Source organism: Megalobrama amblycephala, linkage group LG12 (assembly GCF_018812025.1).
Source record: "Megalobrama amblycephala isolate DHTTF-2021 linkage group LG12, ASM1881202v1, whole genome shotgun sequence".
In the NCBI taxonomy this organism is placed as follows: domain Eukaryota; kingdom Metazoa; phylum Chordata; class Actinopteri; order Cypriniformes; family Xenocyprididae; genus Megalobrama; species Megalobrama amblycephala.
The window spans coordinates 40,761,380-40,784,423 of record NC_063055.1 but is presented as its reverse complement, the minus strand read 5'-3'; the positions used below and the strand labels follow the sequence as shown (position 1 = coordinate 40,784,423).

Below are 23,044 nucleotides of genomic sequence, written 5' to 3'. Positions count from 1 at the left end.
GGAAGTCCTTGGTCTCAGTGGACTTCAGCAGGAAGTCTAAGGTGACTACATCCCCACTCGGCTGGATGTATCTCAGCATCCTGGAGACGTTGTCTATCTGTGATAAGGAAAAAGATAAGTGTGAGATGATGCAGTGAGAAGAAAAGCCACACACACACACCCGAGAGCAATACGGAACAGACTAAAAAGAAACAGAAATGGGATGTATCTTACCACTTGCTGGCAGTTTGTGACCTGCAGGGTGTTGATCAGGTAGCCCTTGAAGTCTGTCAACATGGGCTCTTCCGCAGGGAATTTTTGATAGAGCCCCATGCTCAACATCTTGACCCGGACTCCTGCGCTCGGCTGCGCTTGATCTCTGAAAAAAAAAATACAGACAGAAGAAAATGAGCTCAAAGCAACCTTACATTTTGTTCACAGTTTTTGCACTGATGTGTGTGAGGTTTAGAACGTACCCTTGCCATGTTCGGTCACTTGGATCGGTGGTGCTGCCTTCAGAGCTGCTGTCCTCCGAAACCAGGACACCACCGGCCGCTTGAGAGCTGCCACCGGCTGTGGGAACAACAGCTGTGCTGCTGGACGGCTCTTCAGGTTCCAGGTCTGCCTGGTTAGGAGCGTTGGCCACGAAGAACTTTCTCTGGCGCAGCTCTTCCAGAAGAGCCAGCCTAGATGGTCTGTGGGGGTAACGTTTCACCATCTCTTTGTAGTCCCAGTTTCTGGCTTCCCGTGTCCACGACTTGGCGGACTCCTTGGCCCTGTTCGCCTCCGCCAGCCGTTCTTCGGGCGTGCTGTGTTTCATGCAGACCCTGCTCAGGTGCGTCGTCAGCATGTCCTGTGGTTTTTCACACAGCAGGCAGTGCACAATGCGACGGTCAGATTTCTGGCTGTGAGACAAAGCAGACACACCAAAGATTACAAATGTGAAAATGAATGAAGACAGAGCATTCTTAACACAGAGGCCTGATGTGACCCTTAACCAGCAAAACTTATCATATAAAGCTACTGTAATACTACCAGAACCAGTTTTTCAGCCTTCTTACCACAGAGGCCCATTGTGTGTGCTAAAGTGGCTGACCAATTCACACCTAACCCTTGACCTGTTTTAGTTTTAGGGATGAGAAACAAGTCTTACTAAGAAAAGAAAAGTTGACTTAACTTAAAATTATAAGGCAACTTGATGCACAGCTTTTTTGAGTTTACTCAAGTATAGAGTTTATTTAACTGATGTTATAGTTGAGTAAACTCAAAAAAAAAAAAAAAAACTGCAGTAAGGTGCCTTATAATTGTAGGTTAAGTCAATTTTTTTTTTTTTTTTACAGTGTAGAAAAACAAAGAGGGAAACCTATCCTTTAGTTTTTCACAATTTGCTCAAGATTAGTTTTATCATGTTTTTATCCATACTATGTCAACTGGCATATAACAATAAATAGGCAATAACAAACAAATAGGCAAATAACCGCATATAACAAGAACATGGCAATAACCTGGAAAAAAGTTTGGATCAGACACAACACAAATAAAGGAAAAATCAACTAGAGAAAAGAAATTTGAACTTACATGTTGGATTCTGATGCCATTTTCAAGTCCAAGATGTCCTTGCAGAGGTCAAAAGGTGGTATCCGTAGTCTGATTTAAAAACAGAGTGAATGTGTGATTCACTACCTGCAGTATGTATAGACCCCCAGTTGTGTGATGTCATCGTCAAGCAGACCAATCAGGTTGATTGCTATTGTTTATCAAGGGCCCTATCAGGACCCAGCATCTGGAAATTATCTTCTCAAACCAAAAATAAATTAGATAATCTTGTTTTCAGTTTGGACTAAGGTAATTTTACTTACCACACTGTCAGATTATTTTGCTGGTTTTAAAGTAAAACTTAAATAAGTCAAAATTAGGTTAGTTTTACTTTAAAACAAGCAAAATAATCTCCCAGTGGGGTAAATAAAATTATTTTCTCAAACCAAAAATAAACTATATTCTCTTGTTTTCCGTTTGGACTAAGGTAGTTTTACTTACCACACTGTCAGATTTAAAGTCAAAAATAAAACAAAAAACAATAAATAAGAATATATTTATTAAATGTATAAAATATTTTAGGAATGCTCCCCTGGGGAGAATTTTATCCTGGTCTGACCCAAAAAAATGAACTTTATACTTGAGGTAACCTTTGATTAATCTTGTTAATAAAATAGTATAAAGTCAAATTAACACTTTCCCCACCAGCAGTTTATACATGATACCTTAAATTATCAAATTGAATATATAGTTAACGTTTATATACTTGTATTGATTTTCAATTGACTTGACTTCATCAAGAAAAAAAGAAAAGGTTAAACCATAAATAGAATAAAAACTTTAGGACATCTCATTTGTCATAAAGATTCTCCTAGTTTGTTATAAAACACAGTTAACAATGGTCATTGCAGGTCAACTTTTGAAACTTTTAAGTAGGTATTCAGGTAAGGTCTAATTATCTCATTTGAATACCTACTTAAAAGTTTCAAAAGTTGACCTGCAATGACCATTGTTAACTGTGTTTTATAACAAACTAGGAGAATCTTTATGACAAATGAGAAAGTTTTTATTTTATTTATTTATGGTTTAACCTTTTTTATTTATTTTTTCTTGAAGTATAAAAACATTAACTATATATTCAATTTGATAATTTTGTAAGGTATCGTGTATAAACTGCTGGTGGGGAAAGTGTTAATAATTTGACTTTATACTATTTTATTAACAAGATTAATCAAAGGTCACCAAGTACAAAGTTCATTTTTTGGGTGAGACCTTTGACATACATACAAAATGAATATTACCTTCGTAGAATTAAATCAAATGTTTAAGGTTAATTCTGTAAGGTATATCAAATGATCTGAACTTACCACTTGGGAGGCATTCTTCACAGATGAGAAAACTGGTTTATCAAGCAGGAGGAATCTTCTTCACCCTTTGTCTTGAAGAACTGAGTAACTGGTTCCTCTGAGGCTCACTTTAATTGGCCACTTTGCAGAGTTTTAAACCTTGACCTGATTGGTGAACAGGCTGAAAATGGGGCCCATTTTAAACAACAACTCACTCCTAACTTCTGATTGACCATCACACCTTTCCAGGATGGTGGGGGTAATTGACCTTCACACCTTTCCAGGATGGTGGGGGTAATTGACCTTCACACCTTTCCAGGATGGTGGGGGTAAGGTCTAATCTCATTGCCCACCATCTTGGAAAGGTGTGAAGGTCAATCAGAAGTTAGGAGTGAGTTGTTGTGTTTAAAATGGGCCCCATTTTCAGCCTGTTCATAGCCCGATCACCCAACCTTAAACCATCTACCAATCAGGTCAAGGTTTAAAACTCTCCAAGGTGGCCAATAAAGGTGAGCCTCAGAGGAACCAGTTAGTCAGTTCTTCAAGACAAAGGGTGAAGCCAACACTGAAGATTCCTCCTGCTTGATAAAACAGCTTTTTCATCTGAAGAATGCCTCCCAAGTGGTAAGTTCAGATCATTTGATATACCTTACAGAATTAACCTTAAACATTTGATTTAATTCTACGAAGGTAATATTCATTTTGTATGCATGTCAAAACACAACAGCATGTTCACTGCAAAAACTGCTGATCTTACTTAGAGTTTGTCTTGTTTCCAGTCTAAATATCTGAATTCTTAGATCAAGAAGCATTTTCTTGACAAGTAAATTCTCTTGTTTTTAGGAAAAATAAGTCAATTAGGTGAGTTTCTCTTTAAAACAAGCAAAATAATCTGCCAGTGGGGTAAATAAAATAACCTTAGTCCAAACTGAAAACAAGATTATATAGTTTTTTCAGTTTGGATTAAGATCATTTTACTTACCCCACTGGCAGATTATTTAGCTCGTTTTAAAGTAAAACTTACCTAATTTTGACTTCTTTTTCCTAAAAACAAGAGAATAATTTTTACTTGTCAAGAAAATGCTTCTTGATCTAAGAATGTTTAGATATTTAGACTGGAAACAAGACAAACTCCAAGAACAGCATTTTTTTGCAGTGTTGAAACTTTGCATGCATGTTCATGATAAGTGAGAAAAAGGGTCCCACTTTATATTAAGTGGCATGTATGCTTACATAGCATCTACAGCTATAATGTTTGTGTAACTACCACTTGTTAAGTGGGACCAAAGTCAACAAATATCAAGTATATTTTTCACAAGTCAACTCTGTATTCTTTTGCTTTCAGTGACAAGGATCGTCGCATCATTTCCTGTCTGCAGTGTTTCAGGCCACAGGAGATGCTGCCCAACCACCTCTTAAGGGTCTGCATGAAGGACCGGACTTCTGAGGAGAGGAATGCAGAGCTGGAGAGAGCCAAAAAGTCCATGAAGGCCTGGACCCTCCGAGGCAGAACCTGGGACTACAACGCCATGGTCAAGCGGTACCCCGATGAGGCTTGCAGACAGGCTCTTCTGGAAGACCTTCGTGAAAGGCATTTTTTAATCCTTAACGACCCCAAGGACGCACAGGCTGAATCCAGTTCACCAGGCGCTGCAGTGGAAACGCACAACAAAAAGTGAGTTGTTATTCACTAGTATTACTTTTCATTTAATGCAGAGTAAATTTAATATTGGAACGCTGCCAGACACACATACAGAAACATCTCTAACTCGCATCCTTATTTGTTTTTTGTTCCATCTAATCATTCTAGGCCTGCTCAGCCGACTCTCCACGACTGCCAGAGAGTCCTCAGAGTGTCAGAGGCGGACATGCTGATCATCCACAGGAAGCTCCTGGATCAGCAGCATGTGGAAGAGGACCAGATGACGCTGTTCCGGTACTTCTGCGAAGCCATCCTGGTCCTGAGATACTTCCAGCGACCAGAAGCAGTGAGGGCATTTAAAGTAAGTACTTTTACACTGCAAAAAATGCTGTTCTTAGAGTTTGTCTTGTTTCCAATCCAAATATCTAAAAATTCTTAGATCAAGAAGCATTTTCTTGACAAGTACAAATTATTCTCTTGTTTTTAGGAAAAATAACTCAATTAAGTGAGTTTTTCCTTAAAACAAGCAAAATAATCTGTCAGATTATTTTATAATAAACTACATTATATAGTTTATTTTTGGTTTGATATAAGATTATTTTGCTAACCCCACTGGCAGATTATTTTGCTTGTTTTAAGGAAAAACTCAGTTTTGACTTATTTTTTTCTGAAAACAACAATTTTTACTTGTCAAGAAAATGCCTCTTTAATTAAGGAACTTTAAGATATTTTGACTAGAAACAAGACAAAAAAAACTATACAGTGTTTCCTCAGTGTGTATAAAGTCAGTCACTGTGTTCTTTGTTTTCCAGGCTTCAGACTGGATCAACAAGACAAATGTTGATGGACGAATTGACATGGAGGTGCAGTCCACAAAGCAGAGTGCAAAATTTTCCCTCACAGAGGAAGACTCCGCTGTAAGTTCTCTAACAGGATTTCTGCCCAGCATTTTCAAATATATGGTTAATGATGCACACGTTTAAAGCTTACCCAGTAAATTATACTAATAAACTATACTAATTAATTCATTTACAGACTGAATGCAATTTATACTAGGTCAAATTTGGTGAGAGCAGGATAAGGATGCAACACATAGGGAGAATCTTATCAGGGTCAGAGGTCAGATCTCTTAAAGTTTTCGGTATGCATTAACTTCATATCTGATCTCCACAGATGCTGGACGCATACTTCCAGAAGATTCGTCCAGGATGTCTGCAGGACAGTCAGGACGACCAGGGCAGATTTTTCCTGTCCAAACAAGGGCTGCCAGTTGGCAACATCACGAGTGACCTCAGGCGTCTGCATGAACAGTGAGTTTTAGCAGAATCATATATAATAGTGTATGCATTTATACGCACTGTACCGAGAAATATAAAATAATTAAGATGATAGTCTGGCTTATGTACTACATAAAGTTCAAATAATATTATTCTCTGTAAGAAAAATACACTGAAAGAATTGAGGATTAATCTGAGATTTGTTCTTCATTGCAGGTATGATTTACCGAGCTTTTCGAGCCAGCAAGCCAGAAGAGCCCAAATTACTACGGCATGGTATGTGTCATCATCCAAAACGCACAACATCCATATAGTTTCTGTTTGTTCAAACTCTGACAGAAAGCTAGACAGACCTTGTAAGTAGCTGACATGAAATCTTCTCAAACTTTCAGCTCTTCTTCTGATGAGCCTGGCCGATGAGAGGGGGGTGCGGAAGCAGAAGAGAGGAAGAGGCCCAGCTGACCAGGATGACCGGGACTTTGGAGCTTTTCTCCTGAAGTTTCCAGCGGAGGCGAGTAGCACCCCGCCCACAAAGAAGAAGCGGACCGCTGCGGGGTTTCCACCTGACAGAATGTTTTATGACAGGTGGAGGTCTGTGCAGTTGGCCAAGCGGGAGGAGCTCCTCTTGTGTAAGTTGGTGTGCTTTATTATAAAAAAAATAATACACATTTCTATAATCAAAGTAACAATTCACATTATGGACAAGAATTTTAATTTAACATTTGTCTTTGACAGCCCAGTGTTCAAGACGGCCCCCCTCTGTCAGCAAGGTGTCACTGCTGATCCAAAAAGAGGGTTGGACCGGCAACTGTCCTCGCCCCGAGGATGTAGTGGCAAAGTGGAGGCCCGTCACTAGGGTGCAGGTGGAGTCAGATCCATGGATCATCACCGCTATCCAGAACCAAAAGTGGACAGGCCTGGCCCTCAAGGACTTTGGCACAAAAGGACATGGTATGTAGACATAATACATAAAAATACATACCCTTTTTGTCTTGTAAGCAGATATTTGTACTCCTGGAGTGAATACTAATTGCACCTTCTTTTGACCACAGGAGTTGTTGCCACCAAACCCTTTGCCATGGGCTCCATCGTTTGTGATTACCATGGCAAGGTAATCACAGGAGCAGAGGGCCGGAAGTTGGTCGAGTCCATCAAGGGTGACATGGCCTACCTCGTCTTTTTCCACGCTGCTGGTCGGGACCTCTGTGTGGATGCTGAGACTTTCCCCTGTGAGTGTCACCCTACAGAAAACACCATGGGCCGGAGGATCAATCATTCCTCCAAGAGAGCAAACCTGAGGCCAGTCCACTGCGTGATGAACTTCCCTGAAGGACAGAGGGATGTCATCCTGTTCCAGGCAAAAAGAGACATTAATTTATGTGAGGAGCTGCTATTTGATTACGGCGTCAAACGCAAATCTTTTCGAGGAGAAGCAACAAACCTCGACTGGCTGGATAAGTGAACACATCAGGCCATTCATTCACCAGTTCAAGTCCAAGGCCAAGACTGATGGACCATACGGACCACAAACATATTTGCACTCTTAAAAAATATATACATGTTGTTTGCACATTTTTTTACACCGTTTTCAATTGTATTATGTACATAACAGACAATAAAGATTCTATTCTATGCACAAAAACAGCTAATCATTTCTTTGAAGCTTCTTGGTCTGAGACAATGGTACACACATTTAAAGATTACCCTTTCTATGTAATATTTCTAATCTAGATTAGAATTTCTAGATTTGAAGACTAATAAATTATACTAATTATATTAATTATTTTGAAGACTAATAAAGAAAATGTGCATTGCCCCTTTTAAAATAAATAATAATAAAAAAAGAATAGGTAGTTAGAAAATAAAATAGTTCTAAAATAAACTATGTAAAATTTGTTGAGACCAGGATAACAATGCATCCCCTGGCGAGATATATAGTTAACATTTTTATACTTCATGTTGTCATAAAGATGCTCCTTTGTTATAAGACACACAGTTTCACACATTTTCAAGAGTTGACCTGCAAATTACCCCTGCCCCCACCAGCCACCTCTAAATGGTGTGCACTCTAAAGTCAGCCTGTACTGAGGATCAAAGTTTATCAACACTATCATTCAGAATTTTGTGGTGAGTCATTGTTTTTATTTCATTTTTGGAATAAATGAATACTACTAAGCAAGTTGTGTGCCAACCGCCAAGAAAAACTCCAGAAAGAAGAACCATGCACGTTCAGGTGTGCGGCGTTCTAGGTGATATTTCTGTTGGATTAGAAATAATACATAGAGAAGCAACACTCTCGCGTTCTGAAGCGCGGCCGCCATTTTTAATCGGACCCGATGGTTTTCGGCAAATATCTCCGCGAAAACAGCACCAAAAACCATGACCAAGGTACCGTTCTTTTCAGCAAGACGAGACGTTTACAAAGAGCTAAGCAAACGACAGATACGTCGTGTTTCCGCCGAGATATTTCGCCGAGCCAGAAGCCTGCTTTCAGCGCCTAACCCACGGGAGGGTTTGTTTAGGGAGAAGGTGAGTGCCTTTTTTTTTCATTTGTAACGAACATTAATAACTGAAAACATCTAGGTGATACAGATGCTGATGATGATAATAACAGTGAAGACGACACATGATGACAGGGGTAGCCAATGCCAAAAGCTCTTTAATTTGACAGTCCTCCTAGTCAGTTTTGTGTGTGTGTGTGTGTGTGTGTGTATGTATCCATCCTGCCTGCACAATTTAGTAAAAGTTCATATTGGAGGGATTAGTTTGTAAAACATTTTTGTGGTTGTTTTTTGAAAAGTATGTATTACACTAACCATATTTTTTTATATATTTTTCATTTAGAATCTTTAACAGCAGGAATTACACCCTCTGGCCTCACTGCAGGAAGCCGCCGAGCTCTCTTCCTGGGCATCTGAGAACGTGTCTGCATGTGTGGAAGAAGATTCAGCCCATTTTTGGAGGCTGATGATCCAATTGTCAGGTGTGTGCCTCACTGCTTTGTCATTTCCAGTTGCCGTACAATACTCAAAATTCCATCAAGTGTGTGTGTATTCACTTTTTCTTTTCTTCTGTTGTTAGTGGAAAAGATTAGGATGGGCTTGGTGGTGAGAAACATACCTTCACTCCTTCCTGCAGCATCTTCTGTTCCTCAGAGCTCCTCGAGATGCTGAGAGCAAGCCACATTTTGAGCCAGAAACGGAGCCAGCATCTGGAAAGTGCTCTGGTGAGTCCTATTAGAGATAAAGTGTCACATCATCCTTCACAGAAAGCATATGCAGAAATTGGACATGATTTTGAGATAAGAAAAAAAAGATACCTTAAATTTTCTCTCTCTCTCTCTCTCTCTCTCTCTCTCTCTCTCTCTGTCTGTGCGCATGTGCGGCGTGGCTGTTGGGAGTGTGTGGGTGAGGAGCGTGTGGAGTTGCTGAGTGAGTTTCTAACTTTTCCTTTTTCAGTTTAATTTTATTTATTTATTTCTAATTTTGTTGTAAGTTAGAAGAGAAGTTGTCAGCTGATAAAGATGGGTTTAAATTCGGATGGTTTTTCCAATCTGTCGGCTCGGCACGCGTGCAAGTGCATGCCGGCAGATGAGTCAATTTCCATTGAGAATGTTTTGGTTGCTATTGGTCGCGAAATAGGTGCACAAAACATAATGTCTGCGTCGAGAATGAATAAAGCAATTGTCGTATTTCTGAAAGAAATCGAAATGGTTAGTCATTTGGTGGAGTGTGGTTTGACTGTTCAAGATGTGTTTGTACCAGTCTTGCCTTTGTCTAATCTTTCGAAAAAAGTGATGATATCAAATGTACCTCCGTTTATTTCTGATAAAGCGCTTGAGTCTATTTTAGCTCGTTATGGAAAATTGGTTGGGCCGATTAAAATGATCCCGCTGGGACTAAAAACTCCAGATTTGAAGCATGTCATGTCTTTTAGACGTCAGGCTCTGATGATATTAAGTGCTGAATTTGAAACGTTGGATGTGTCTGTTAAATTGACAGTATGTGATAGGGACTATACGATCTTCATCACTACTGAGACCATGAAATGCTTTATTTGCGGAAAATATGGCCACATTAAAACAGGCTGTCCAGTGGTTAAAGAGGCTCAACGCGCAAGAAATAGTTCCGAATCTGATTCAGTGCAAGATGTTGTGGAGAAAGATTTAGTTAAACGGACTACAGAAAGTGTTGCTTATGATTTGAATGCGGAAATTTCCGCGTCTACTGAAATGGGAGAACAGTTGCGTCAGGATGATAGTATTGAAATTACAGATGCGACAGTTCCTGACGTTAGACAGAGTGGAACGAATGATCCTGTAGAGACTGTTGAGGGGTTAAAACAGTCTGGAGAAAAAGACAGGCCTAAAGTGAGTGATGTCTTGGATGAGGTACAGGCATCAAGCAGTAACATGATTCAAAATGATGCTGATCTGTTGGTTGAAAAGCCAACATCACAAGTTGTTGACAGTGAATTGGATAGTGAGTGTTCAGATTTAATCACTGATGAATTGGATGAATTAAGCTCTCAGGAAAGTACTGTTGGGAGATTCAGGAAGTCTCGACTTTATAGTCTGGAAAAGTTAAATGACTTCTTGAATGCTACAAAAAATCAGAGAAAACCAAAGATTGAAATGTACTTTCCTGATCTAAAGCTTTTTATTGATTCCTCTGTAAATGCTATGAAGAAAGCTACACTTGAGGAATTAGATCAGCCTAAGCGTTATCGTTTAAAAAAGTTTGTAAGTGCTGTTAGAAAAAGAGTAAAGAAAAGTCCTTAAAGAGGTATTATGTATTGGAAATTACATCTATATCGATATTTATTCAATTTCTCTTTTTTCTTTTTCTTTCTCATCCTGATGGTATCCTTTAACATTGGATCCTTAAATGTAAATGGATGTAGAGATGTACGAAAGAGATCGACTTTATTTAAGTATTTACAACTTAAAAAAGCAGATGTAATTTTGTTGCAAGAGACTCATACTGATGCCTGTAATGAGACTGATTGGATAAATGAATGGGAGGGCAGCATTAGTCTTAGTCATGGTACGAATCTGAGTGCTGGTGTTGCGTTTTTATTTTCAAAACGTGTTAAAGATAATCCAGTTATTTTAGAAATAATACCTGGACGCCTTCTTCGAGTTGATATAGTAATAGGTAATAATAGTTTTGCTTTTTATAATATCTATGCTCCTAATATAGGAAGTGAGCGTGGTGATTTTTTTTAAAAACTTTCTGAAGAAATGTTGAAGTGTTCAGATGATAAGATTGTTGTTATAGGTGGTGATTTTAATTGTACTGCAGATCATGAATTAGATAGGAACCATGAAGAACCTCATTTTGGTTCAGTAGATGCATTAAAATCTTTAATTAATAGACATAATCTCATAGATTTATGGAGGGATGCTTATCCTAATGTTAAACAGTATACTTGGTTGAAAATTAACTCAAATCATGTTTCTGCTGCAAGATTGGATCGTTTCTATACTGAGGAATGTAACAAAGGAAGATTTTTTAGTAATCGTATATCTCCTACATCTATGTCAGATCATCATTATATTTCTATGTCTATGTCTGTTTTGTCACCTAAATCCTATAAGTCACATTGGCACTTTAACAATACATTACTTCAAGACCATATCTTTATGCACTCCTTTGGTATTTTCTGGAAATCTTGGAGAGAAGAGAGAAGTAGTTATTCATCTCTAAGTCAATGGTGGGATCTGGGAAAAGTGCAGATAAAAGCTTTTTGTCAACAATACACTGCAAATAATACTGAGAACTTGAAAGTTAAGATGAAGATGATAGAGCAAGAAATTCTTCAACAAAGCCTTCATAATCAGGGAGGAGGTGATATCATTAAGCAGAATAAAGTTTTTTTGAAGGACTTATTGGAGGAACAGGAGAAGGAGACATTTGTCAGATCAAGATATGTGAAGTGCAATGAAATGGATGCTCCAACTTCTTTTTTTTTCGGATTGGAGAAAAAGTCAAAAGAGCAGAAATTTTTCCACAGATTGAAACTTCCTAATGGTAATGAAATAACCAATCAACGTGAGATCATAGGTTCTGCTATTTCTTTTTATGAGAAACTTTATCAGTCAGAACTTTGTGATGAAGCAGCAGTTGAAGAAATTCTTCTAGATCTTCCACAGTTGTCTGAAGAAGAAAAGATGGAATTGGAGGAATTCTTGACTTTTTCTGAACTTTCAAGTGCTGTGCAAGGGCTGAACAGTGGCAAATCGTCGGGTGTGGATGGCCTATCTGCTGAGCTTTTTAAAAGCTTTTGGAATGTGATTGGATATGATCTGTATGATGTTTTTTTGGAGTCCTTTAACCAAGGTGTTTTACCCTTAAGCTGTCGAAGAGCAGTGTTGACATTAATCCCCAAGAAAGGAGATCTTGGACTCTTGAAGAATTGGCGTCCTGTGTCATTGCTGTGTACTGATTTTAAAATACTGTCAAAAGCTATAACTAATAGGTTGAAGAAATGTATGGGAACCATAATTCATGAAGATCAGTCATATTGTATCCCTAAAAGGACAATTTTCGACAACTTATTTTTGTTAAGAGACATTATTGCAGTTGCAAAAAAACATCAAATTGATATTGGACTCTTATCTTTAGATCAAGAAAAAGCTTTTGACAGAGTGGATCATTTTTATTTACTAAAGACACTGAAGGCCTTTGGCTTTGGACCACAATTTGTCTCCTGTATTAAACTGCTTTACAGTGAAATTTTCAGTATGCTTAAGATTAATGGTTGTTTAACTAGACCTTTTGCAGTAACAAGGGGTATACGACAAGGATGTCCTCTTTCTGGACTTTTATATTCAATTTCTATTGAGCCTTTGTTGTCATATTTGAGGAAACGACTGTATGGTTTTTGTATTCCTGGTTTTCCAGAAATCCCACCTGTAAAACTCACAGCTTATGCCGATGATATCACTGTTTTTATAAGGAACATTGATGATATGGCTGCTTTGACTTCTAGTTTGAAAATCTTTCAAAAAGCTACATCTGCTAGAATTAATTGGGATAAGTGTACATCCCTTCTGTTAGGTGAGTGGAAGAATATGGATCCTCCCCAACTTCCACAACAATGTGAGTGGATTAAAAATGGTTTTAAAGTTCTTGGGGTGTATTTAGGTTCTGATACTTATATGAAAAAGAATTGGGAAGGGTTAGTTGACAAAATTGTAGGGAAACTACAGAAGTGGAGATGGATCCTCCCAAAGTTATCTTTTAGAGGGAGATGTTTAATCATTAATAATTTGGCAGCCTCAATGTTGTGGCACAGATTTACAGTGTTGAACCCCCCTGAAGAGTTATTGATTGTTATTCAAAAATCCTTCGTTAATTTCTTTTGGGATGGTTATCATTGGGTTCCTCCTGGAGTTTTATATCTCCCAGTTATAGAAGGAGGTCAAGGACTTATAAATCTGGAGGCAAGAGTTAAGACAATGAGGTTTCAGACATTACAAAAGCTATTGTATTGTTCAGATAAGATACCCTGGATTGCATTAGGTTTGTCTGTTTTAAAAAGTATTGGGGGAATTGGATTATCTAAGCAATTGTTCTTAATTGAAAAATCTTTTGTTTCAAAGTTTCAAAGTTTTTCTTCTTCTAATTTTTATGTATCTGTATTAAAAGCCTGGCAAGTGTTTACAAAATTTAGAGATGATAATGAACATTGTGGTGTTTTAGAACCATTGTTTTTTAATTCTCTCTTTAGAATGAATTCTTCTATTTTGAGTTCAGTGATTAATCGGTTTTTAAACACAGGAATATCTACTGTAAAAGATTTAATTGATTTTTCAAAGGGTCAATGGTATGCGACTAAAATAATAGCTAATAAAGTTGGTCTTAGATCAGAAAGATATGTTGAGGGGATAATTGGGCAGCTTAAAAAATCTTTTCCTCAGTCTTTCTTGACCCATGTAAATAATGTTATCGAGAATGGTGAAAGGTCTTTGAGTTTTCCAGATCTTAGAGTTAATATAATTTTAGATCTGGATACAGACCTAAATAATACTTTATTGAAAGGATTTGAAAATGTTTCATTTCACAATGCTGATAAAAAGATATTGTATTGTATGTGTGTGAAATCCCTGTTTTTTACTCAACTGAAAAGACGTGTTGATACTAAATGGAGAGAATATCTATCAATTTCTTCAGAAATAACTCCAGCATGGAGGTGTTTGTATAAGCCCCCTATTCCTAAGAGGTCTGGGGACCTCCAATGGAGAATACTCCATTGTGCTGTGGCATCAAATAGTTTTGTGTCAAAATTTAATGGGATGGTTTTATCTACATGCCCTTTTTGCAATACTGATATTGATACTGTTTTTCATTTTTTTTGTGATTGTATAAGATTAATTCCTTTGTTTGGATTGCTGGATAAAATATTTACTAAACTTGGTTTTATGTTTACAAAAAATATGTTCATTTTGGGTGTGAAGTATAAGAAAGAATGGAAAGCACAATGTACACTTGGTAATTTTTTAGTGGGACAGGCGAAGTTGGCTATTTTAAAATCCCATGGATGTAGGAATGATGGGAGAGATGCTAATTTGCTTGGAATGTTTAAATCTCTTGTAGAGAGTCGTGTTGTTGTGGAATATGCATATTGTAAATTATTAAATAACATGCATTTTTTTGATGTAAGGTGGAGTGTGAAAAATGCTCTTGTGATGAGAGATGAGTTTGGAGAGTTATTGTTTAATTGGTGAAATGTAAAGAATGTTTTTAAAATGGCTGTTTGATTAAAAGAGTTTCAAAAGTCAAAAGTCTCTCTCTCTCTCTCTCTCTCTCTCTCTCTCACACACACACACACACACACACACACACACACACACACACACACACACACATAAACATACAGAGAAAAACAAATCAATACATTTTGAAGAAAAAAATAGGTTACAAGGGTAGGATTGGTTGAGGTTTATTTGCATTTAAGTTTAGTTAATTTACTGTCATTAATAGGTTCTAAGTACATGTAACATGTGTGTATTTAGGTTTGACAGTACGTTCATCTATTTTAACGAGTTTACACATATTTTCACACGTATGCATTAGTAAATAACTCCTTTTCAATATTTTCCAGGATGCAGAGTGGGTGAGAAGGACTGAGCTGGGTGACAGTTTTTTTTTCACGTCACACAAGACACTGTGAACATCACGCTGGACGACGAGACAAAATTATTGCAGAGTTTTTCCTACCTGAATGATCTCAGGCCTGATTGTTGTGAAGCTTACCAGCATTGTTTTACATTTAATAACTCTTTGGTGTTTTTTCATAGTGCTTGGAGCTGTACTATTCTAAGTGCCTATACAGATCCGTGTACCATGTATTTCCTACATAAATAAATAAATAAATATATAAAAAAAACCTTTAGGACATCGGTGGCAGAGATCAGTGTCAAAATGTTTTCTAACTGTTCAAAGACACACAAACTTTATTAACTTGAATGTATATTTAACATTGTTATACTGGTATTCAATTTTTCCACCGCCTTTGTTCACTTTGAGAAACAAGTTTAATGAAAATTAAAATTTAAATATTAAAAGAATCCTTTGTTTAACCATGTATTTGCTATTTCTGCTTTAGTTTTGTATAATTCTCCATGTTTTGTAATATAACCTTTGATTAATCTTGTTAATAAAATGCAATTTCTCTTAACCAAATAATATCATTTTTTCTTTTATTAGTAGCCTACCATTGCAATTATCCTCTGCTTTATCATTTCACAGATTACTTGATTTATACGCAAGAATCAGGATCACTTCATCTGTTATACATCTGTAAAGTAAAAAAGATGTATTTTGAGCCTTGACCTCTAACCAACTTAATCTCTCTTTCACACCTACACACACCCCCCCCACACACACACACACAGAGAAACAATGGAAATGCTAATTAAAAACATCCCCCCACTCCCTCCATGGTCTTTTAGGATTCTAGCTCAACATCGCCATACGGTGGACAGGTATATGTTTGCAGGCTCTGGTTGTTTATCCACACACCAAATACTAACCTGAACACATATAAACCTACAAAATAACTTAAAAAGAAAAGCAATGGAATCTTTTCATACTCATTTTCTTAATTTTCACCACATTGATCCTATCTAAAGTCTAAAATCATATTGTAATGAGAGGTGTTTTACACAGTTTATTTTAAAGTTAATCTAAAGACCTATCTGAAGACTAATAAAGGCAAATGTGCATTTGTCCCTTTTAAAAAATAAAATAAAATAAAGAATAAAAGGAATGGGCAGTTAGGTGATACCCTGTTTGCCTTGGTATCAACCAGTTGTAAAGTATAAATAGCATACCACCTTACTGCCTCATTTATTTTATTCCTTATTTTTTTATATAAGGGACATTTTCCCTTATTAGTCTTCAGATTAGTCTTTAGAATAACATTTTCCGTTTTGTCCGGGTTTGATTAATAGTTTTATCCAGGTTCCAACCAAAAAAAAATACGGTTGAAAAGACACCGCAGCATATGCGCTGCACGTGCAGTGGTCGGACTAGTGCATGCCATTTTGTATCACAGCGGTGCACACGTTCGCAGACTAACGTGTTGACAAGGAAGATGAGAGAGAGCTCACCCTTTAATACGAAAACATTACCCTAAAAGGGAGGCCCGCTGCACATATGCTGCACCTGGTTGAGGCCATGGGATGAAATATGAAAAATATGTCCTCAATTTACATTTATTAGAGACTAACGGAATATTGAATAATGTGAAAATAAGCACAACGTTCAATCCTCTGGAAAATAAGAGCAGTGGGCGCAGCAGCATTTGTGACAGGTTTGTGCAGCATATGTGCTGCACAAAACTGCAAAAATGACAAAAATGACAAAAATCAATAAAAGTGCATAAAATGAGAGACTAAAAGGTTGAGAAACGGAGATAGGTACCAGTGAGAGTTTTGTGTGAAGATGAGGCGGAGAAACACTCTACTTGTAGAAAAAAGGTGGTGAGGCGGAGATGAGCACACTCTACTTGTACAGGTGGTGAGGCGGAGATGCACACTCTACTTGTACGAAAATGAGAGGTGGTGAGGCGGAGATGAGCACACTCTACTTGTACGAAAATGAGAGGTGGTGAGGCGGAGATGAGCACACTCTACTTGTACGAAAATGAGAGGTGGTGAGGCGGAGATGAGCACACTCTACTTGTACGAAAATGAGAGGTGGTGAGGCGGAGATGAGCACACTCTACTTGTACGAAAATGAGAGGTGGTGAGGCGGAGATGAGCACACTCTACTTGTACGAAAATGAGAGGTGGTGAGGCGGAGATGAGCACACTCTACTTGTACGAAAATGAGAGGTGGTGAGGCGGAGATGAGCACACTCTACTTGTACGAAAATGAGAGGTGGTGAGGCGGAGATGAGCACACTCTACTTGTACGAAAATGAGAGGTGGTGAGGCGGAGATGAGCACACTCTACTTGTACGAAAATGAGAGGTGGTGAGGCGGAGATGAGCACACTCTACTTGTACGAAAATGAGAGGTGGTGAGGCGGAGATGAGCACACTCTACTTGTACGAAAATGAGAGGTGGTGAGGCGGAGATGAGCACACTCTACTTGTACGAAAATGAGAGGTGGTGAGGCGGAGATGAGCACACTCTACTTGTACGAAAATGAGAGGTGGTGAGGCGGAGATGAGCACACTCTACTTGTACGAAAATGAGAGGTGGTGAGGCGGAGATGAGCACACTCTACTTGTACGAAAATGAGAGGTGGTGAGGCGGAGATGAGCACACTCTACTTGTACGAAAATGAGAGGTGGTGAGGCGGAGATGAGCACACTCTACTTGTACGAAAATGAGAGGTGGTGAGGCGGAGATGAGCACACTCTACTTGTACGAAAATGAGAGGTGGTGAGGCGGAGATGAGCACACTCTACTTGTACGAAAATGAGAGGTGGTGAGGCGGAGATGAGCACACTCTACTTGTACGAAAATGAGAGGTGGTGAGGCGGAGATGAGCACACTCTACTTGTACGAAAATGAGAGGTGGTGAGGCGGAGATGAGCACACTCTACTTGTACGAAAATGAGAGGTGGTGAGGCGGAGATGAGCACACTCTACTTGTACGAAAATGAGAGGTGGTGAGGCGGAGATGAGCACACTCTACTTGTACGAAAATGAGAGGTGGTGAGGCGGAGATGAGCACACTCTACTTGTACGAAAATGAGAGGTGGTGAGGCGGAGATGAGCACACTCTACTTGTACGAAAATGAGAGGTGGTGAGGCGGAGATGAGCACACTCTACTTGTACGAAAATGAGAGGTGGTGAGGCGGAGATGAGCACACTCGAAAATGAGAGGTGGTACGGAGATGAGCACACTCTACTTGTACGAAAATGAGAGGTGGTGAGGCGGAGATGAGCACACTCTACTTGTACGAAAATGAGAGGTGGTGAGGCGGAGATGAGCACACTCTACTTGTACGAAAATGAGAGGTGGTGAGGCGGAGATGAGCACACTCTACTTGTACGAAAATGAGAGGTGGTGAGGCGGAGATGAGCACACTCTACTTGTACGAAAATGAGAGGTGGTGAGGCGGAGATGAGCACACTCTACTTGTACGAAAATGAGAGGTGGTGAGGCGGAGATGAGCACACTCTACTTGTACGAAAATGAGAGGTGGTGAGGCGGAGATGAGCACACTCTACTTGTACGAAAATGAGAGGTGGTGAGGCGGAGATGAGCACACTCTACTTGTGTACGAAAATGAGAGGTGGTGAGGCGGAGATGAGCACACTCTACTTGTACGAAAATGAGAGGTGGTGAGGCGGAGATGAGCACACTCTACTTGTACGAAAATGAGAGGTGGTGAGGCGGAGATGAGCACACTCTACTTGTACGAAAATGAGAGGTGGTGAGGCGGAGATGAGCACACTCTACTTGTACGAAAATGAGAGGTGGTGAGGCGGAGATGAGCACACTCTACTTGTGTACGAAAATGAGAGGTGGTGAGGCGGAGATGAGCACACTCTACTTGTACGAAAATGAGAGGTGGTGAGGCGGAGATGAGCACACTCTACTTGTACGAAAATGAGAGGTGGTGAGGCGGAGATGAGCACACTCTACTTGTACGAAAATGAGAGGTGGTGAGGCGGAGATGAGCACACTCTACTTGTACGAAAATGAGAGGTGGTGAGGCGGAGATGAGCACACTCTACTTGTACGAAAATGAGAGGTGGTGAGGCGGAGATGAGCACACTCTACTTGTACGAAAATGAGAGGTGGTGAGGCGGAGATGAGCACACTCTACTTGTACGAAAATGAGAGGTGGTGAGGCGGAGATGAGCACACTCTACTTGTACGAAAATGAGAGGTGGTGAGGCGGAGATGAGCACACTCTACTTGTACGAAAATGAGAGGTGGTGAGGCGGAGATGAGCACACTCTACTTGTACGAAAATGAGAGGTGGTGAGGCGGAGATGAGCACACTCTACTTGTACGAAAATGAGAGGTGGTGAGGCGGAGATGAGCACACTCTACTTGTACGAAAATGAGAGGTGGTGAGGCGGAGATGAGCACACTCTACTTGTACGAAAATGAGAGGTGGTGAGGCGGAGATGAGCACACTCTACTTGTACGAAAATGAGAGGTGGTGAGGCGGAGATGAGCACACTCTACTTGTACGAAAATGAGAGGTGGTGAGGCGGAGATGAGCACACTCTACTTGTACGAAAATGAGAGGTGGTGAGGCGGAGATGAGCACACTCTACTTGTACGAAAATGAGAGGTGGTGAGGCGGAGATGAGCACACTCTACTTGTACGAAAATGAGAGGTGGTGAGGCGGAGATGAGCACACTCTACTTGTACGAAAATGAGAGGTGGTGAGGCGGAGATGAGCACACTCTACTTGTACGAAAATGAGAGGTGGTGAGGCGGAGATGAGCACACTCTACTTGTACGAAAATGAGAGGTGGTGAGGCGGAGATGAGCACACTCTACTTGTACGAAAATGAGAGGTGGTGAGGCGGAGATGAGCACACTCTACTTGTACGAAAATGAGAGGTGGTGAGGCGGAGATGAGCACACTCTACTTGTACGAAAATGAGAGGTGGTGAGGCGGAGATGAGCACACTCTACTTGTACGAAAATGAGAGGTGGTGAGGCGGAGATGAGCACACTCTACTTGTACGAAAATGAGAGGTGGTGAGGCGGAGATGAGCACACTCTACTTGTACGAAAATGAGAGGTGGTGAGGCGGAGATGAGCACACTCTACTTGTACGAAAATGAGAGGTGGTGAGGCGGAGATGAGCACACTCTACTTGTACGAAAATGAGAGGTGGTGAGGCGGAGATGAGCACACTCTACTTGTACGAAAATGAGAGGTGGTGAGGCGGAGATGAGCACACTCTACTTGTACGAAAATGAGAGGTGGTGAGGCGGAGATGAGCACACTCTACTTGTACGAAAATGAGAGGTGGTGAGGCGGAGATGAGCACACTCTACTTGTACGAAAATGAGAGGTGGTGAGGCGGAGATGAGCACACTCTACTTGTACGAAAATGAGAGGTGGTGAGGCGGAGATGAGCACACTCTACTTGTACGAAAATGAGAGGTGGTGAGGCGGAGATGAGCACACTCTACTTGTACGAAAATGAGAGGTGGTGAGGCGGAGATGAGCACACTCTACTTGTGTACGAAAATGAGAGGTGGTGAGGCGGAGATGAGCACACTCTACTTGTACGAAAATGAGAGGTGGTGAGGCGGAGATGAGCACACTCTACTGTGTGAGGCGAGCACACTATACGAAAATGAGAGGTGGTGAGGCGGAGGATGAGCACACTCCACCCGTGTACGAAAATGTGAGGTGGTGAGGCGGAGATGAGCACACTCTACTACTTGTGTACGAAAATGAGAGGTGGTGAGGCGGAGATGAGCACACTCTACTTGTGTACGAAAATGAGAGGTGGTGAGGCGGAGATGAGCACTACGTACGGAGATGAGCACACTCTACTACTGTGTACGAAAATGTGAGGTGGTGAGGCGGAGATGAGCACACTCTACTGTGTACGAAAATGAGAGGTGGTGAGGCGGAGATGAGCACACTCTACTGTGTACGAAAATGAGAGGTGGTGAGGCGGAGATGAGCACACTCTACTTGTGTACGAAAATGAGAGGTGGTGAGGCGGAGATGAGCACACTCTACTTGTGTACGAAAATGAGAGGTGGTGAGGCGGAGATGAGCACACTCTACTTGTGTACGAAAATGAGAGGTGGTGAGGCGGAGATGAGCACACTCTACTTGTGTACGAAAATGAGAGGTGGTGAGGCGGAGATGAGCACACTCTACTTGTACGAAAATGAGAGGTGGTGAGGCGGAGATGAGCACACTCTACTTGTACGAAAATGTGAGGTGGTGAGGCGGAGATGAGCACACTCTACTTGTGTACGAAAATGAGAGGTGGTGAGGCGGAGATGAGCACACTCTACTTGTGTACGAAAATGAGAGGTGGTGAGGCGGAGATGAGCACACTCTACTGTGTACGAAAATGAGAGGTGGTGAGGCGGAGATGAGCACACTCTACTTGTGCGAAAATGAAAATGAGGTGGTGAGGCGGAGATGAGCACACTCTACTTGTGTACGAAAATGAGAGGTGGTGAGGCGGAGATGAGCACACTCTACTTGTGTACGAAAATGAGAGGTGGTGAGGCGGAGATGAGCACACTCTACTTGTACGAAAATGAGAGGTGGTGAGGCGGAGATGAGCACACTCTACTTGTACGAAAATGAGAGGTGGTGAGGCGGAGATGAGCACACTCTACTTGTGCGAAAATGTGAGGTGGTGAGGCGGAGATGAGCACACTCTACGTGTACGAAAATGTGAGGTGGTGTACGAAAATGAGAGGTGGTGAGGCGGAGGAGAGCAGAAAAGACTTATTTTACTATTGTGGTATGAATAATAAAACATTTAAACTGCAAGCAAAAGGTATTCATGTCATCTTTATTTATATAGTGCTTTGTACAATACAGATTAAGATTATTTTTCTTACCCCAAAATGGCAGATAATATAGCTTTTTTTTCCTTTTTTTTTTTTTTTTTTTAGCAAAACTCCCTTAATTTTGACCCCTCCCCAGAAAATAAGACATAATATCTTATGTCATTTTACATATTTAGTAAATGCATCTTAATTTAAGAATTTATAGATATTGGGACTGGAAACAAAACAAAAATAGTGAGTAATGAAAAACGTTTTTTTCTCCCCAGTGTCGACAGTGTCTTGGATTGGATCTCGAATGAATTTATGATGCTAACTGCAAATTCTAAACTGTTAGGCATTGCAAATAAGAGATAAAAGCTGTGCCCACTAGAGGGAGCCACAGGATAAGAAATCTTTCAAGCCTGATGTTTTTCTGTTGATCATTTCTATCACTTTGAATGGAAACCAATGCATTTATCTTATTTGTATCATGTATTGACAGTGTTGTTTTGTATAGTTATGGTACATAGAATCTGTGAAATGCTTATAGATTATCAAATGTTAGACTTTTGTGGACCCCAATAAAGCCTATTTTCCCAAGGATTTTTTTTCATATTGCTGTCCATTTAAAAGGAATAGACAATTTTATCTTTATATAGATTGTACAATTTCAATAAAGAGTCTTATTTACTATTGTGGTTTGAATAATAAAACCAACATTTAAACTGCAAGCAAAAGTTAGTCAAAGCAAGTCACCTGTGCTTCATACAATACAGATTGTTTCAAAACAGCTTTACAGTGAAAAGGTTCCCGAGATATAAGCACCCAAATGGGTCGAATGACCTGATTTGTACGGAGAATTCAGCGGAGTAGGGGTGCATCAGAGCGGATCTGATCGCGATTGAAACCGGGTACAGTACTGCACACAATATCACGACAACGGAGGTACGACATGACTTTTTTTCAGACACTTAACCATGCTAAAGTCATTTTGGGACTCAAGATCAAAACCAAAAGTTTTGCTGAGGGGACATTTAAATATTAGGAGTATTGCATCAAAAATTGACCAAGTGGATAAACTCCTCACCGACTCAAATCTGGACTTTATTTGTCTATCAGAAACATGGTTAACAAAGACATCCCCACAGGCAACTTTTAATATTCCAGGCTACAACATATTCAGAAGGGACAGGAAGACTGGAAAAGGTGGCGGATTACTCTTTTATATTAAGGACAATTTACAATGTAAACAGATATATGTACAGGAAAAACTGGACATGGAAATTGAATGTATTGCA

General features: G+C 39.9%; 1 protein-coding gene across 3 annotated transcripts; it reads left to right on the top strand.

The window, feature by feature from the left end:
- The first annotated feature begins 1 nt into the window (after nucleotide 1).
- Nucleotides 2–16,042, top strand: LOC125280584. 3 transcript variants are annotated; one of them, XR_007187654.1, is made up of 8 exons: nucleotides 5,417–5,420; nucleotides 5,677–5,813; nucleotides 5,997–6,056; nucleotides 6,173–6,409; nucleotides 6,516–6,731; nucleotides 6,833–7,907; nucleotides 8,625–8,763; nucleotides 8,862–8,998. XR_007187654.1 is itself a non-coding variant. In XM_048211224.1 (7 exons), the coding sequence occupies exons 1-7, from the start codon at nucleotides 798–800 to the stop codon at nucleotides 6,198–6,200; spliced, it is 870 nt and encodes a 289-aa protein (XP_048067181.1). In that variant the 5' UTR covers nucleotides 2–797; the 3' UTR covers nucleotides 6,201–6,255. The 3 variants fall into 3 exon arrangements, 1 of the variants encoding a protein (XP_048067181.1); XM_048211224.1 differs by lacking the exons at nucleotides 6,516–6,731; nucleotides 6,833–7,907; nucleotides 8,625–8,763; nucleotides 8,862–8,998 and adding exons at nucleotides 2–814; nucleotides 4,207–4,536; nucleotides 4,672–4,864 and having other exon boundaries at nucleotides 5,316–5,420; nucleotides 6,173–6,255; XR_007187655.1 differs by lacking the exons at nucleotides 5,417–5,420; nucleotides 5,677–5,813; nucleotides 5,997–6,056; ... (1 more) ...; nucleotides 6,516–6,731; nucleotides 6,833–7,907 and adding exons at nucleotides 7,914–8,309; nucleotides 14,889–16,042 and having other exon boundaries at nucleotides 8,862–9,006.
- Nucleotides 16,043–23,044: the final 7,002 nt, after the last annotated feature.